Source organism: Chrysemys picta, chromosome 1 (genome assembly GCF_011386835.1).
Source record: "Chrysemys picta bellii isolate R12L10 chromosome 1, ASM1138683v2, whole genome shotgun sequence".
Classification (NCBI taxonomy): Eukaryota; Metazoa; Chordata; order Testudines; family Emydidae; genus Chrysemys; species Chrysemys picta.
In genome coordinates this window covers 353235212-353252800 of record NC_088791.1, presented here as the reverse complement: position 1 = coordinate 353252800, position 17589 = coordinate 353235212, and the positions used below count along the sequence as shown (strand labels likewise).

At 46.4% G+C, this 17589-nt stretch overlaps 1 protein-coding gene across 1 annotated transcript; it reads right to left on the bottom strand.

Annotated features, from left to right (window-relative positions):
- Positions 1-961: 961 nt before the first annotated feature.
- Positions 962-2146, bottom strand: LOC101940442 (olfactory receptor 52B2-like). The gene has a single exon (XM_005290040.3). The coding sequence runs from the start codon at positions 2144-2146 to the stop codon at positions 1181-1183; it is 966 nt and encodes a 321-aa protein (XP_005290097.3). The 3' UTR covers positions 962-1180.
- Between the last annotated feature and the right edge of the window lie 15443 nt (positions 2147-17589).

Here is a 17589-nt window from a genome sequence, read left to right as displayed (position 1 = left end):
TGTTCAACACATTCCTTAATAATGCGGAAAAGGGAGTGAACAGTGAAGTGGCAAAGTTAGCAGGGGATACAAAATTATTCAAGATAGTTAAGTACAAAGCTGGCTGTGAAGAATTGCAAAGGGATGTCACAAAACTGGGTGACCGGCCAACGAAATGGCCGATGAAATTCAGCATTGATAAGTGCAAAACGATGAACACTGGAAAAAATAATCCTAACTACACATATGTAAGGATGGGGTCTAAATTAGCTGATACCACCCAATAAAGAGATTGTGGCGTTGTCGTGGGTAGTTCTTTGAAAACTTCCAGTCTATGCACAGCAGTGGTTAAAAAGGCTAATAGATTGTTAAGAACCATTAGGGAATGGATAGAAAATGTTATACTGTCACTATATAAATCCATGGTACGGCCACACCTTCAATAGTGTGTCCTGTTCTGGTAGCCCCACCTCAGTAAGGATATAGTGTAACTTGAAAAGGGTCAGAGAAGGGCAACAAAGAAGATTAAGGGTATAGAATGGCTTCCATGTGAGGAGAGACTAAAAAGACTTGGACCGTTCAGCTTAGAAAAGGGACAACTAAGGGGGAAAATGACAGAGGTCTATAAAATCATGACGGGTGTGGAGAAAGTGAATAGAGAAATGTTATTTACCTTTTCACACAATGCAAAAACCAGGGCAGCAGATTTAATACAAAAAAGAGAGTGTATTTTTTTATGGAACACAGAGCTAAACTATGGAACTCATTGCTAGGGGATGTTGTGATGGAAAAGGATTGAAAAAGACTCAGATAAGTTGATGTGGGGATAGGTCCATCAATGGCTATTAGCCAGCCTGGTCAGGGATGCAAGCCCATGCTGCTGATGTCCCAAAAACTCTGACCACCAGAAGCCGGGATTTGTGCTTTCTTGCTTTGCTGTTTCCCTTCATCTTAGAACAGAGACTCACTCAGTCTGGCTGGTTTTTGTGGCAATGTGCAGTGCTCTTGTAGCCATGTCAGTCCCAGGATACTAGAGAGACAAACTGGTGTAGGAAATATCTTTCATTAGACCCAATTCTGTTGACAAGAGAGACCAGCTTTCGACCTCATGCAGTGGAAGTACATAATAAAAACCTCCCTATAGCTCCAATGAAAACCTGGCGTTAATTTCCAACTCCCAGAGCATTTTCTGTTGCCTGATTTAGCTCAGCAGGAAGCTTCTCCTGCACCACCGCTGAAACACATTGATCACCTGTTTCAGGATCTCTTTCGTTGTCACCCCATAAACGATGGGGTTTAACATGGGGGGAATGAGCACATAGAGGTTAGCCAGTAGGGTGAGAATATAACCTGGGATGATGTGCCCAAATCGGTGTGCAAAAAAGGAGAAAAAGGCTGGTGTGTAGAACATCAGTATGACACAGAAATGGGAGCTGCAGGTGCGGAGAGACTTGAGCCGGGCGTCCTTGGAGGGGAGCCGGAAGACGGCCCTGAGGATAAATCCATAAGACAAAGCAATGAGCACAGCATCCAAACCAATTACTAAAATAGCCATGGCTACACCATACCAAACATTGATGGTGATGTCGTCGCAGGACAGCCGGGCTATGCCCATGTGCTCACAATAGGTGTGAGGCAGGAGGTTGGTTCTGCAGAACTTCAGCTGCTTCACGAGAAAGATGAGAGGGAAAATGAAACAGAAACTTCTTGTGACAACTGCCAGCCCCATCTTCCCGATCACAGACTTGGTTAGCATGATGGTGTATCTCAGGGGGTCGCAGATGACAACATACCGATCAAACGCCATGGCCAGCAGGATGGCCGACTCGGCAATAAAACTGACATGGATGAAGAACATCTGGGTCAGGCAGGCAGCAAAAGAAATTTCTCCAGCTCTAAACCAGAATACAGCCAGCATCTTGGGCACCGTAGTGGTAGATAACAGCAGATCAGCAGTGGCCAGCATGGACACGAATAGATACATGGGCTCATGGAGGCTTCGTTCTGTTAGTATGATGAATAGTAGGAGAGAGTTCCCAAAAAGCGTCACAACATACATCAGACAGAAGGGGATGGCGATCCAGACATGAGAATCCTCCGTACCTGGGATGCCGGTCAGGATGTAAGTTAAAGGGTCAAAAATGGTGCGATTGTCAGCTGGCATCATGTACCATCACTTGGATCTTCTATTCAGTTTCCAGGAACTAACAGCAAAAGAGACAATCAGTGAGAACTCGAATGTCAGCTAGGACTGGAATGCATTTGTTACAGTGTCACGGGTTCCCCCATAGGTGCTACCAGGAACTGGGGTTTCATTGAGCCCTCTGACCCTGCACTCCCACTCTCATTGTGCTGCTGTGACAAGCTGCAGACCTGCTCCCGATCTCACACTTACACCAGCACACACACAGGTAGGGACACACCCAGCTGCAGTTACATGCAGGTTCTAACCAGCCGCTGCTTGGGAACCAACAATAGAGAGGCTGCAGCCAAATTAACCACCAACCTCCCAGATTCATACCCCGCACTGGAGTATAAACCCAAAATGTTACAGTCTTACCCTGCACAGAGAACTGAACAGTGTAAACTCATAGAATTCACCCCCTCCCTGAACGTGGAAAGGAATATACAACAGCCTTTGCCCCTCGAGCTCTGATTTTCCCACGCACTTCATTCCAACTCAATAGTTTAGATAAATAAAAAAAAAAAGGGTATTAACTACCAAAGAGCAATGTTAAGTTATTATAAGGGATAGCAAACAGATCAAAGCAGATTACCTGGCAAATAAACAAAAATGCAACCTAAGCTTAATGTAAAATCTTAAAATCTATCTTTTCTTGTTAATAAACTTGTTCTGTTATAATCTAAACCAGTGAGCTTTGACTGGAGTGCTTGGGGGAAATCTCGGCTTGGTTATCCCAAGTGTGCATGCTCCTCTTCACATTGAGTGAGAGGCGACCGGGTATTAAACACACATACTGGCCAGATTTGACCAGGGCAGGACGGCACTGCTCTGGGGTCCTACCTGGAAAGCTGGTGGTCAGAGAGCCTGCGTGTAATTGTAGCTGGGTGTGTCTCTACCTGTGTGAATGCTGGTGAAAGTGCAGGCTCGAGGGCTTTGCAGCATGTCAGAGCAGTACAGGGTGAGTGGGAGCCCAGGCTGGTGGGTCAGCGGGCTCAGTGGTACCCCAGTTCCAGATGGCACCATGGGGGGAACCCATCACAAACAGGATCAAAGCAGCCCTTTTAATTGGTTGCTCCTGGATTTTACAGTTTGGACATTTACAGCTATGCTGCTTAAAACCAGTTAATTTCTGCGAACCAGAACAGACTCAGTCATGGGGTCGTTATTGATTTTAACGGAAGTGTTGCCTGAGTGAAGGCCTTGGGATTCGGCGTACGGAATATTACAGGACCTGAGTAGATTTACTCTGAACAGTAACATTAACCAAGAATGGCCCAGTCCAGACCCCACTGAGTTGAACAGCAAGACCCCCAGTGACGTCCATGGGAGTGGATCAGGGTAACCTGGTGACCTCTTCCTAACACCGAACCTCGGCACGGTCACAGGAGTGTTATCTCAGTGCCCCGGCTCCCAACCTGCCCCTGCACTCAGAGTTACGCACCCCCATTCTATCCAACCCCAGCTCAAACACTGCACAGGTTTCATGTGTTTCCATTCGCCTCTTCACAGATTCATTCCATGCAAACGACTCACCAGGCTCCGGCCCCAGCTGGGGAGGAGGAATCTCTGCCTGTGACCGGGTCGGGGAGCTGCAGGCGGCGGGGAATCTGCACTGACCGGGGCTGAGGTACAGGGATATTTATACTGCTGCCCTGGGAATCCCCGGGGGGCTCAGAGCCAGCACAGAGCCCCTGGGACCTGCCTCTGAGACTGGCTCAGGTGGTGAAGAGCAGCAGAGAATTAACCCTTTCCTCCTCTCACCTGTTTGATCTGATCATTTCTCCTTTTGTACGTTATTTACAAAGGTCCGTGTGACACTGAGGCCCCCAGCAAAGAGTTCCCTCTTCCTTGCAAACAGCTCACATCTCAGGCCTGACAAACTCACTACACCACACACAAGGCTTACGGAATATTTACCCATAAAGAGTAGCATGTGAGGTGTGTGCAGAAAGCTCGTAACTTCTCAAGCTTCATAACCATTGCAAAAGGCACGTCCAGGTAATAGTTAAGGAATAACATATTGATATTCACAGTGTGTTTTATGGACTTGGAGTAGAAGTTAGTCACCAGGGCATAGTGTGTCTTGGTGATGGCCATTCCAGGAGGGCATTGTCACCCCACCCTGGTTAGCCGGGGATGTAATGCCAGGCTCAGTTCTCAGGCCTCGCTCTATCCCAAGATGATCAATGGAAAACCATTAGAGACAACTGCAAACAAAGAAGGAACATTACAACAGACAGGATTGCCCTGCCCATGAACAGAGACAAAACACTGTTTCAGAATAACACAGAGTGGGGACAGGCCCTCTGGATCCTTTCACTGGCGAGCCATCTTGTGGGGCGGGGAAGTGCTCATGAAAAATTGGATACTGGTTCTTGTGAATCCAGCCAGCTCTGCAACAGACTAAACTTGAGGCGGGGGGTGGGGGCTACTTTATTAGCAGAGTGCAGAGTCCTTCCCTTAGGATGGAAGAATCCCATGCACCACTACAGGCTGGTGACCGACTGGCTAAGCAGCAGTTCTGCAGAAAAGGACCTGGGGATTACAGAGGACGAGAAGCTGGATATGAGTCAGCAGTGTGCCCTTGTTGCCAAGAAGGCCAATGGCATATTGGGCTGTACTAGTAGGAGCATTGCCAGCAGATTGAGGGAAGTGATTATTTTCCTCTATTCAACACTGGTGAGGCCACACCTGGAGTATTGCGTCCAGTTTTGGTCCCCCCATTACAGAAGGGTTGTGGACAAATTGGAGAGAGTCCAGCGGAGGGCAATGAAAATGATTAGGGGGTTCGTGCACGTGACTTACGAGGAGAGGCAGAGGGAACTGGGATTATTTAGTCTGCAGAAGAGAAGAGTGAGGGGGATTTGATAGCAGCCTTCAACTACCTGAAGGGGGGTTCCAAAGAGGATGGAGCTCGGCTGTTCTCAGTGGTGGTTGATGACAGAACAAGGAGTAATGGTCTCAAGTTGCAGTGGGAGAGGTCTAGTTGGATATTAGGAAACATTATTTCACTAGGAGGGTGGTGAAGCACTGGGATGGGTTACCTAGGGAGGTGGTGGAATCTCCATCCTTGGATGTTTTTAAGGCCCAACTTGACAAAACCTTGGCTGGGTTGATTTAGTTGGTGTTGGTCCAACTTTGAGCAGGACATTGGACTAGATGACCTCCTGAGGTCTCTTCCAACCCTGACATTCTATAATTCTATGATTCTATGAAAGGGAACTATTGACCCAAGTTCTCATTTTGTGATTTCATATTGTATCCATTTGTTTCCATCTCTCTCTTGTTTCTAGTTAACTCTCCTTTTTGCTTAACTAAACTGACTTTTGTTTTATTATTAGTCCTCACAAGAGCTGCGTGCAATAAGGGAGTGGTGATGTACTGCAAAACTGAGTGTGACATACTATAAGCATCTTGTAACTCCCATATTCCTCATCTGTATATAATTGTGATATTGCATATAAAGCACACCATGTGAGGTGTCAGGGAAAAGATTATGATGAGCTGAAAGTCACTATTCTCTCTAAATATGTATGTTTTTAATGTATATGAAGTTATGAGAATTGTGTTTTATGGTTGGCACTAAAACATGCTGTAAGTTGGGAAATCAGCCAGATATTAGCTCCCCAGGGACAACAGCAAGGAAAATAATGCCCAGGTGGGATGTGAAATAGCCCATCAGCAAGGAAAACAATGCCCAGGTAGGATGTGAAATAGCCCATCAGCAAGGAAAACAATGCCCAGGTGGGGTGTGAAATAGCCCATCAACAGCCATTGGCCAGCAAGGGAGCTACAATTCAATGACTCACCTGCATGAGGACACACCAGGGGAATTGCTAACCTTGCCTGGAGACTCAGCAATGTCCCCCAGACATGCCTGGACTTGTGTTCTCCAAGCACATGGGACTGAGGGTATAAAACAGAAAACAGGAGGGGCATGCTTGGCCTTTCTCCTGACCCCACTTATGCTGCAAGCAACAATGACACTCAGAAGACTGAATTCCAACAGAAGGGACTGGCCCAAGTTTCAAGGCTGAAATCTGTGTGCTATGAACTGCAATATCCAGTGGGGTGATAAAAACTGCTTAATCTAGGTGTTGCCCAGTCTAATAGGGTTTATACTCTGTGTTTATATTTTATATTATTTTGGTAACTAACTCTGACTTTTTGCCTATCACTTATAATAACTTAACATCTATCATTTGTAGTCAATAAACTTCTTTTAGTGTTTGTCTTTACCAGTGAGTTTGCCTGAAGTGTCTGGTAAATCCGCGCAGGTTTTGCAAAGGCTGGTGTATGTCCACTTTCCATTGATGAAGTGGGGAACCAATTAATAAATGTGCACTGTTCTTCATGAGCAGTGCAAGACGGTGTATTCCTGAGGTACAGTGCTGGGAGCTGGGAGGATTTGGATGGTGCTTTTCCCTGTGTGATTCATGAGTGGCTCTGGGAGCATTCATGCAATCTAGCTGGGTGTAGGGCTCCACATTCAGTTGTGCTGAGTGATAACAGCACCTGAAGGGGATTGGTGCTGGTCATTAGCAAGGCATTGCGAATGACAGCCCAGGCTGCAGAGTTCAGGGGGCCCCAACCTCGCACCATCGCTCCCCTGAGCCCGCACCCTGTACTACCCCTCCCCCTGGGTCCCCATCCCACCCCTTCTCCCCAATCCCCTGCCTCCCACTCATTTCTCTCCACCCCCTCCCCCTGTCACTTGCCCTTCTGGCCAGTTAACGTTGGGAGGGCTTAGCCCTCCAACTTCTATAAGTGATGGGGCCATGGACTTTGGCCCCCTTCATTCCGGTGCCCCTGCGTCTAAACCTGAAACCCTTTAAATCAGCAGCCACTATGGAAAACGTTTCCCTTGAGTGTAGGGGACTGGACTAGATGATCTGTTGAGGTCCCTTCCAGCCCTACACATCTAGGATTATCAGTGGGAATGTCCCCTTGGTGTTTCAGGTCAGGTCGACTGTCCTGATTGCTTCTTTCAGTGAGGGGCAGAGTCAGACAATTTGTCTTCTCAGTCCAGACTTGACTGGCAGCAATAGTAAAGGGCGCCAGGAGAGAAGGCTGCCATCGGCCTGTTTGACTCTGTCTCCATTACTGTCTGGGCGTCAGGGACCACAGGTCTTGAACATCAGTCTACAGGGCCTTTAGGCACCAGCACACGCCTGTTACAAAGTTATTACGTTATATGCGAGCCTATTTGAGTCTTACAGTTTGAATACGCTGTGTGCCTCAGTTTCCCTGCGTGCTGCACCAATGCCTAGGTGGTGGGACTATGGGTGCGTGACTATTGCTGAGGCCCTCGGGGTCAGGTGAAGCGGCTCCAGCTGTCTGCATGTAAGCAATGGCCGGTGCCCTTCATCACCTGAGACCCAGGAGGGGGATGCAACCAGGTGACAATTTGCCTGCGAAGGGAGACACAGACCAGGAGAAGGAGCAATGGCCGTGTCAGAGGTCGGGCCACTGGAAGCTGGGCAGTCTGCTGTGGGGGACTTGGAGAGATGGAAGTCCGGGATGTCCGTCCCGGTCCCCCAAGATGAATTTACTGAAAGTCACTGATTTTTGTGCTAACAAGTTCTGTTCTACATTCTGTTCCTTCGAGAAATAAACCTTCTGTTTTACACCCTGGCTGAGAGTCACGGCTGACTGTGGAGTCAGGGTGCAGGGCCCTCTGGCTTCCCCACAAAATCCTTCCTCACCTTGGGGTTTTCACCATGACTAAAAAGACTTGGGCTGTTCAGCTTAGAAAAAAAGACCTCAAAGGGGGGATATGTCAGAGGTCTATAAAATCATGTCTGGTGTGGAGAAAGTGAATAGAGAAATGTTATTTACTTTCCCACAATATACAAAAACCAGAGGTTACCCAATGAAATTAATAGGTAGCAGATTTAATACAAACAAGAGGACATATTGTTTTCAAGCAACCTGTGGAACTCATTGCAAGGGGATGTAGCGATGGCCAAAAGTACAACTGCTTTCAAAAAAGAACTAGACACATGTAGAACTGGGGAAAAAAAGAAATAGATCAGTCCATGGAGAATCGATCCTTCAATGGCTATTAGCCAAGACAGTCGGGCAACTCTTCATGAATTGGAGAGGCAACCTAGTGACAGAGGATGTGGAAAAAGCTGAAGTACTCAATGCTTTTTTTTGCCTCGGTCTTCACAGACAAGTCAGCTCCCAGGCTAGTGAACTGGGCAACACAGTATGGGGAGGAGGTGAGCAGTCCTCAGTGGTGAAAGAACAGGTTAAGGACTATTTAGAAAAGCTGGACATGCACAAGTCCATGGGTCCAGATCTAATGCATCCAAGGGTGCTGAGGGAGTTGGCTGATGTGATTGCAGAGCCATTGGCCATTATCTTTGAAAATTTGTGGTGATCGGGGGAGGTCCCGGATGGTTGGAAAAAGGCAAATATAGTGCCCATATTTAAAAAAGAGAAGGAAGAAAACCTGGGGAACTACAGACCAGTCAGCCTCACTTCAGTCCATGGCAAAATCATGAAACAGGTCCTCAAGGAAGCCATTTTGAATCACTTGGAGGAGAGAAAGGTGATCAGGAACAGTTAACATGGATTCACCAAGGGCAACTCATGCCTGACCAACCTGATTGCCTTCTATGATGAGATAACTGGCTCTGTGGATGTGGGGAAAGAGGTGGATGTGATATATCTTGACTTTAGCAAAGCTTTTGATACAGTCTCCCACAGTATTCTTGCCAGCAAGTTAAAGAAATATGGATTGGATGAATGGACTATAAGGTGGATAGAAAGCAGTGACCCCGAGAAGGATTTAGGGGTTTGCATCTCTTTGTGGAAGGTGCTGTAACAAAAAACAAGTTACTGGGTTCAATACAGGGGTGACTGGGTATAATTCTAGGGCCTGTATTATACAGGAGGTCAGACTGTGGTTCCTTCTGGCCTTAAACATGTTTGCAGTGGGGTGGGGTGGGGGGGTCTGTGCTGCCTGAGCCATGTGCTTTGGGAGTGGATCTCCAGGTCGAGAAGGCCCATGATGGCACATCAAAGCCACCCCTGCTCGAGTTCTGGGCTGTGCAGAGGAGGGCCATGCAATCCCTACGCTGTCTCCCTGAGGAGACTTGCTCCTGACTTCCATGCTGGCCCCAAAGTGTGCTCACTTTGCCAAAGAGGAAATTGAGGAGGAAAGAAACTCTCCCAAGGTGACACAGCAGGTTGGAGGGAGAACGAAGACTAGAGCCCCTATCTCCCAATGTGCAGTCCATTGCACTTCCCATGGGTGTATGGCATGTCCCCCTTGGCTGCTGCTTTCCTTTGCCATTCAGAGTCCAGCTCAGATGCAGCTTGTCACAGAGGAGATGCACACTCCGTGCTCTCGCTCTCACAAGGTGATTTTACATTTGTGTTTTGTTGTTTCCCTCATCTTAGAACAGAGACTCATTCAGTCCAGCTGCTTTTTGTGGAAGTGAGTGGTGTGGTTGTAGCCATGTGTGTCCCAGGATATTAGAGAGACAAGGTGAGGAGGAAATAGCTTTCATTGGAACCAAATTCTGTTGGCGAGAGAGACCAGCTTTTGAGCTTACGCAGTGGAAGTACAAAGTGTTTATAAGTGATAGCAAACAGCTTTCCTAGCAAATAAACAAAAACTCAACCTAATCCTAAAATGCTAAAAAGATAGGATATGTAATAGGAAATTCTTACCCTGGCAGATGGTACAGGCAGGGTGGCAGATTCTCAAGATACAACATACCCCTGCGGGGTGATAGCAACCATTATCCATAGGCTGTCTGGAGCATTCTCAGGAAGGCTCATAAAGTGGTAGATAAGTTTCTCCTAAGGCCTATTGTTTCCCATAATGGGTCATGACCCTGAATAGCCCCTTCCCAAGCCGCTATCTAGACTGCAAGCATCTTGCCTAGTGGGCATTACCAGGTGTAACCACAATTGAAGTACAGATACATAGTCAATATTTATAACTTTAGATACAAAATACGTATGTGCACACAAATAGGATAATCATATTCAGCAAATTAGAACATTTCCTATGACACCTCACATGATTTATCTTATACAAAATGCATCATCATAATTATAGCATCATCATATCACTGTGAAGAATATGGGGTGCAGTGTCACAGACAGAATTATAGATACCATGAAAAACATGAAAACCTGTTGGGCAGGACCATAAATCCAGAAACACTCTCCTGCTATGGAATGTCTCCATTCCAAAAGAGGGAAGATGGCTTGGATGGTTCTGACCCCCGGTGAAGCAGGGCGTGCCCTCCTGGTGTTGCTGTCCACAGCAGAATCTCTCCTCCGCACGTTTGCTGCTGTCACTCCCAGGGTCTACATTAACGTACCACAGCAGTGCAGCCGCGCTGTTGCAGCATTTTAAGCCTGGTCATGCCCATAGCTCTGCTACAGAGAACTACAGCTGCAGTAGGTGGAACATCGGTACCAAAGCAAACTTTATATTTGGCTTCTCCTGGGTTCTACAGTTCGGACATTCACAGCTATGCTCCTTGAAACTAGCTAATTTCTGCCAACCAGAACGGACCCAGTCCTGGGGTCCTTATGGCATTAATGGAAGTTTTGCCTGACTGAAGGCCTCGGGATTTGGGGTTGAGAATATTACAGGACCTGAGTAGATTTCCAATGAGGTTTTCTCTGCACAGTCAAGGCTCAGAGCCAGCATGGAGCTCCAGTCACCACCCCTCTGTGACTGAGTCAGGTGGTGAAGAGCAGCAGAGAATTAAGAGAGATTTCCTGCTCTCACTTGTTTGATCTGATCATTTCTCCTTTTGTACGTCATTTAGAAAGGTCATTGTGACACTCAGGCCCCCGGCAAAGAGTTCGCTGTTCTTTACAAACTAACTACACCACACACAAGTCTTATGGAATAGTTACCCATAAAGAGTAGTGTGACACTGCACCCCATATTCTTCACGGTGATAGTATTATGATATGAGTATGGCAGAGTAATGATGTATTTTATGCAAGAAGGTGTCATCGGAAAAGTTATGATTTGCTGAATATGATTATCCTATCTGTATGCATGTATCATTTTTGTGTCTGAAGTTATGAATATTGACTATGTATCTGTATTTCAAAAGTAGTTTCACCCAGGTGACACCCACTAGCCAAGATGCTTTCAGTCTAGATAGCTGGGTGGGGAAGGGCCTATCAGGGCAATGGGGCATTAGAAAAAAAAGGCCTTAGGAGAAGCTTATCTCCCATCCGGGGAAGCCTTCCTGTGAATGCTACAGACAGCCTCCAACTAATGGCTGCTATGACTCTACAAGGACATGTGACCAGACCACATGTCTCTGGACTCCAGTTTGGGATGTCAGTGTTTTTCCACAGACCTGTCTGGGAACCAAGTTTTGAAACAAAGGGTTCCCACCACATGAAATTAGACGAAGGTTTCTAACCATCAGAAGAATGAAGTTCTGGAACAGTCTTCCAAGGGGAGCACTGGGGGCAAAAGACATATCTGGCTTCAAGACTAAGCTTGATAAGTTTATGGAGGGGATGGTATGATGGGATAGCCTAATTTTGGCAATTAATTGTTTTTTTACTATTAGCGGTAAATATGGCCCAATGGGATGTTAGATGGGGTGGGATCTGAGTTACTACAGAGAATTCTTTCCTGGGTGCTGGCTGGTGAGCCTTGCCCACATGCTCAGGGTTTAGCTGATCACCATATTTGGGGTCGGGAAGGAATTTTCCTCCAGGGCAGACTGGCAGAGGCCCTGGGGAGTTTTCGCCTTCCTCTGACGCGTGGGGCAAGGGTCACTTGCTGGAAGGTTCTCTGCATCTTGAAGTCTTTAAACCACAATTTGAGGACTTCAGTGGCTCAGACACAGGTTTGTTACCTGAGTGGGTGGGTGAGATTCTGTGGCCTGTGTTGTGCAGGAGGTCAGACTAGATGATCATAATGGTCCCTTCTGACCTTAAAGTCTATGATTCTATGAAAAGGTGAATCTGATGGAAGGGTAAACACGCCTAGCCCAGAGAGCACAGATCACAGCCCTCTAGGGGGCAGGGAAGGACTCAGTTTCGGGACGGGGAAACACAGAGTAACCCCAAAAGGGAAGCTGAATTTTCTGCATGTGTACAGTCCTGGGGTTGGGAAACTGCTCCCCAAAGGGCCAGACAATGTGCAGGATCCCCACGAACACCTGTCTTGCCAGACCCTGAGGCACCAAAATTCCAGAAACATGATTAACTAAAAAGCCCACATGACGGGGAACACTGGAGGGAAAGAAAAGCCAGTGACTGATTACATGGGAGAGAGTTAAAGGACACCCTGGGTAATGAACGAACCAACCTCAAACTACACTATCTGAACAGAGGGCGTGGTATGATAGAGATACTTGTAAATGCACAGCTGTGATTAAAACATTGTTATTAATGTTGGGTTGGGGATACGAATTTTGACATGGATGTTAAACCGTATGATAATGCTACACTTCAATTAATACCAACCTATAAACAGACTTAAAGCTTACCACAGTGGAGAAACCTGTTTTGCTGGGTGAGGGAGAAACTGTGGCATGCTGCCTCATGGCCTTAATGGCTTGATGCCAAGAGAACTATAATACAAACTGCCTTCGAGATACTCAGTGACTAACCCTCTTGCAGTAAAATAAGGGGACAGGTGTGACACTCTGTATTTTGGGTGAATACCCCGCACCCCCATGTTCATCCTATAATACAATTGTATGGTATCCAATGCAAAGTTTGTAATGTCAGGTGTCTTCGGAAGGCTCATGATGCACTGAGCATTGTTGTTATAGTGATGTTATGTTATAGGTTGTAATTTCATGTATATAGTTATGAGTCTGAAAATGTGTCCTCATGGCTTACAACAAGCCCAGGCAAAACTCTCCAGGAACAGAAGAGCAGCTCACACCTCATCAGGGCATTTATGGGTCAAATCCAGCCCAGCTTCACAGGAACAAAGAACCCTGGCTTAGGCAACAACAAAGGATCTGTTGGATTCTCAAGTGAATTACCACCCTTCCATTGGTCACTTTGGGACTATGATGAGGTAGTGCTCACCTGACTCTGAAGGTGGGGGGTAAAGTCAAGAGGGAATAAAGAACATGATAAAAAGGAGAGATGTTTGCCATGCTCTCTCTCTCTCTCTTCCACCTCCATCTACAGACACCACCACCAAGCGACTGAAGCGCTGATCAAAGGGGAGACCCTGGCTGAAGGGCAACCAGCCAGCCTGTGGTGAGAAGCATCTAAATTTGTAAGGGCACAGAAAGTGTTAAGATCAGCTTAGAATGCATTTTACTTTTATTTCATTTGACCAAATCTAACGTCATGTGCTTTGACTTATAATCACTTAAAATCTATTTTTTGTAGTTAATAAATGTGTTTGTTTATTCTACCTGAAGCAGTGCGTTTGGTTTGAAGCGTGTCAGGGACTCCCTTCGGGATAGCAATCCTGGTACATATCAATTATTTTGTTAAACAGATGAACTCATATAAGCTTGCAGTGTCCAGCGTGCATAATTGGATAATGCAAGAGGGAGGTTCCTGGGGTTGGGTCTGGGACTGCAGATATTGGCTAGTGTCATTCGGTTGCACAATTCAAGCAGCACCTGTACAAAAGTGCTTACTCACGTAGCTGAGAGCAGCTTACGTGCCAGAGGCTGTGCTTGTACAGACCTGGAGTGGGGGTTCTCACAGCAAAGCGGGGTAAGGGTGGCTCCCAGAGTCGAGGATTGGAGAGCCCTAGCCGATCACCGGTCCAGATAACACCAGGGGAACATTACTCTAGTATGTCACAACCAGTTTTGCCGTAAATCACCACTCCTGTATTACACACGGTACTTGTGAGCACTTATAATAAAACAAGACTGTTTAATTAAGAAGAAAGGAGAGTTAACTAGAAACGAGAGAGAGGTGGAAACAAATGGTTACAATATCAAATCACAAAATGCATAGCTGGCTGGATTCAAAAGAACCAGTATCCAATTTTTTATGAAAACGTCCCCGCACCATGAGATGTCTCCTTAGTGAAAGGATACAGAGGGCCTCACTCCACTCTGTGTTATCATAGATTCATAGATTCTAGGACTAGAAGGGACCTCGAGAGGTCATCGAGTCCAGTCCCCTGCCCTCATGGCAGGACCAAATACTGTCTAGACCATCCCTGATAGACATTTATCTAACCTACTCTTAAATATCTCCAGAGATGGAGATTCCACAACCTCCCTAGGCAATTTATTCCAGTGTTTAACCACCCTGACAGTATCCTGAAACAGTATGTTCTCTCTGTTTATACTCAAGGCAACCCCATCTGTTGTGATGTTCGCTCATTTACCTCCAAGAGGTGTTGATTGTTTGCAGTTGTCTCTAATGTTTTTCCATTGATAATCTTGGGATGGACCAAGAGTGAACAATTGAGCCTGGCATTACATCCCCAGCTAACCAGCACGGGGTGACGACGCCCTCCTGGAATGGCCATCACCTAGACACACTATGCCCTGGTGACTAACTTCTACTCCAAGTCCATAAAACACACTGTCAATATCAATATGTTATTCCTTAACTATTACCTGGACATGCCTTTTGCAATGGTTATGAAGCTTGAGAAGATACAAGCTTTCTGCACACACCTCACATGCTACTCCTTATGGGTAAATATTCTGTAAGACTTGTGTGTGGTGTAGTGAGTTTGTCAGGCCTGAGACAAGAGCTGTTTGCAAAGAACAGGGAACTCTTTGCCATGGGCCTCAGTGTCACAAGGACCTTTCTAAATAACATACAAAAGGAGAAATGATCTGATCAAACATGTGGAAAGGGTTAATTCTCTGCTGCTCTTCACCACCTGAGCCAGTCTCAGAGGCAGGTCCCAGGGGCTCTGTGCTGGCTCTGAGCCCCCCCGGGGATTTCCAGGGCAGCAGTATAAATATCCCTGTACCTCAGCCCTGGCCAGTGCAGATTCCCGGCCGCCTGCAGCTCCCCGACCCGGTCACAGGAAGAGATTCCTCCTCCCCAGCTGGGGCCGGAGCCTGGTGAGTCGTTTGCATGGAATGAATCTGTGAAGGGGCGAATGGAAACACATGAACCCTGTGCAATGTTTGACCTGGGGTTGGATAGACTGGGGGTGTGTAACTCTGAGAGCAGGGGCAGGACGGGAGCCGGGGCACTGAGATAACGCTCCTGTGACTGCGCTGAGGTTCAGTGTTAGGAAGAGGTCGTCGGGTTACCCTGATGCACTTCCACGGATGTCACTGGGAGTCTTGCTGTTGAACTCAGTGGGCTCTGGACTGGGCCATTCTTGGTTACGTGACTGTTCAGAGTAAATCTCATTGGAAACCTACTCAGGCCCTGTAATGTTCTACACCCCAAATCCCGAGGCCTTCAGCCAGGCAACACTTCCATTAAAATCAATAACGACCCCAGGACTGAGTCCATTCTGGGTAGCAGAAATTAGCTGGTTTTAAGCAGCATAGCTGTGAATGTCCGAACTGTATAATCCAGGAGCAGCCAATTATCAGGGCTGCTTTGATACTGATTGTGATGGGTTCCCCCCATGGTGCCATCTGGAACTGGGGTACCCTTGAGCCCACTGACCCACCAGCCTGGGCTCCCACTCACCCTGTACTGCTCTGACATGCTGCAAAGCCCTCCAGCCTTTCACCAGCATTTACGCAGGTAGAGACACACCCAGCTGCAACTAGACGCAAGCTCTTTAACCACCAGCTTTCCAGGCTAGGACCCCAGAGCAGTACCATCCTGCCCTGGTCACATCTGGGCAGTGTGTGTGTTTAATACCCGGTTGCCTCTCAGTCAATGTGAAGAGGAGCATGCACACTTCGGATAATGAAGCCGAGATTTTCCCCAAGCACTCCAGTCAAAGCTCACGGTTTAGATTATAACAAAACAAGTTTATTAACTAGAAAAGAGAGATTGTAAGTGATTATAAGTGATAACAAGCAGATCAAAGCAGATTGCCTAGCAAATAAACAAAAATGCAACCTAAGCTTAATGTACTAAACAGATTTGATACGATATTCTCACCCTAACTGGTGATACAAGCAGATTTTTAGATCTTAAGGCACAAGCTGCAATTGTTTGCAGCTCGAAATCCCCAGGTGTTTCATACACAGACTAGAAATCCCTTTAGCCTGGGTCCAGCACTTCCCCCTTTTGAGTCTTTGTTCCTCAGGTGTTTCCAGGAGTCTTCTTCTGTGGGGAATGAAGAACCCCAGATCATCCATTTGTTCTTGTGTCCACATTGAGCTTAAATAGTTCATCTCCCTCCCTCGTATTTATCCCTCTGTTATATTTATAGAGAGCAATTGTATCTCCCCTCAGCCTTCTTTTGGTTAGGCTAAACAAGCCAAGCTCTTTGAGTCTCCTTTCATAAGGCAGGTTTTCCATTCCTTGGATCATCCTAGTAGCCCATCTCTGTACCTGTTCCAATTTGAATTCATCCTTCTTAAACATGAGAGACCAGAACTGCACACAGTATTCCAGATGAGGTCTCACCAGTGCCTTTTATAATGGTACTAACACCTCCTTATCTCTACTGGAAATACCTCGCCTGATGCATGCCAAGACCACATTAGCTTTTTTAACAGCCTTATTACATTGGCGACTCATAGTCATCCTGTGATCAACCAATATTCTGAGGTCCTTCTCCTCCTCTGTTACTTCCAACTGATGCGTCCCCAGCTTATAACCAAAATTCTTGTTATTAATCCCGAAATGCATGACCTTGCACTTTTCACTATTAAATTTCATCCTATTACTATTACTTGAGTTTACAAGGTCATTCAGATCTTCCTGTATGATATCCTGGTCCTTCTCTGTGTTGGCAATACCTCCCAGCTTTGTGTCATCCGCAAACTTTATTAGCACATTCCCACTTTTTGTGCCAAGGTCAGTAATAAAAAGATTAAATAAGATTGGTCCCAAAACCAACCTCTGAGGAACTCCACTAGTAACCTTCCTCCAACCTGACCGTTCACCTTTCAGTACGACCCTTTGTAGTCTCCCCTTTAACCAGTTCCGTGTCCACCTTTCAATTTTTATATTGAGCCCCATCTTTTCCAATTTAGCTAATAATTCCCCATGTGGAACCGTATCAAATGCCTTATTGAAATCGAGGTAAATTAGATCCACTGCGTTTCCTTTGGATCTGTTACCTTCTCAAAGAAGCAGATCAGGGTGGTTTGGCACAATCTACCTTTTGTAAAACCATGTTGTATTTTGTCCCAATTACCACTGACCTCAATGTCCTTAATTACTTTCTGTTTCAAAAAAATTTCCAAGACCTTGCATACTACAGATGTCAAACTGACAGGCCTGTAGTTGCCCAGACCACTTTTTTTCCCTTTCTTACGGATAGGATATGTTAGCAATTCTCCAGTCATACGGTACAACCCCTGAGTTTACAGACTCATTAAAAATTC

Bases quoted from the DNA above. Each gene is read 5' to 3' on its own strand.
- LOC101940442 (XM_005290040.3), bottom strand. From the start codon at position 2,146: ATGATGCCAGCTGACAATCGCACCATTTTTGACCCTTTAACTTACATC.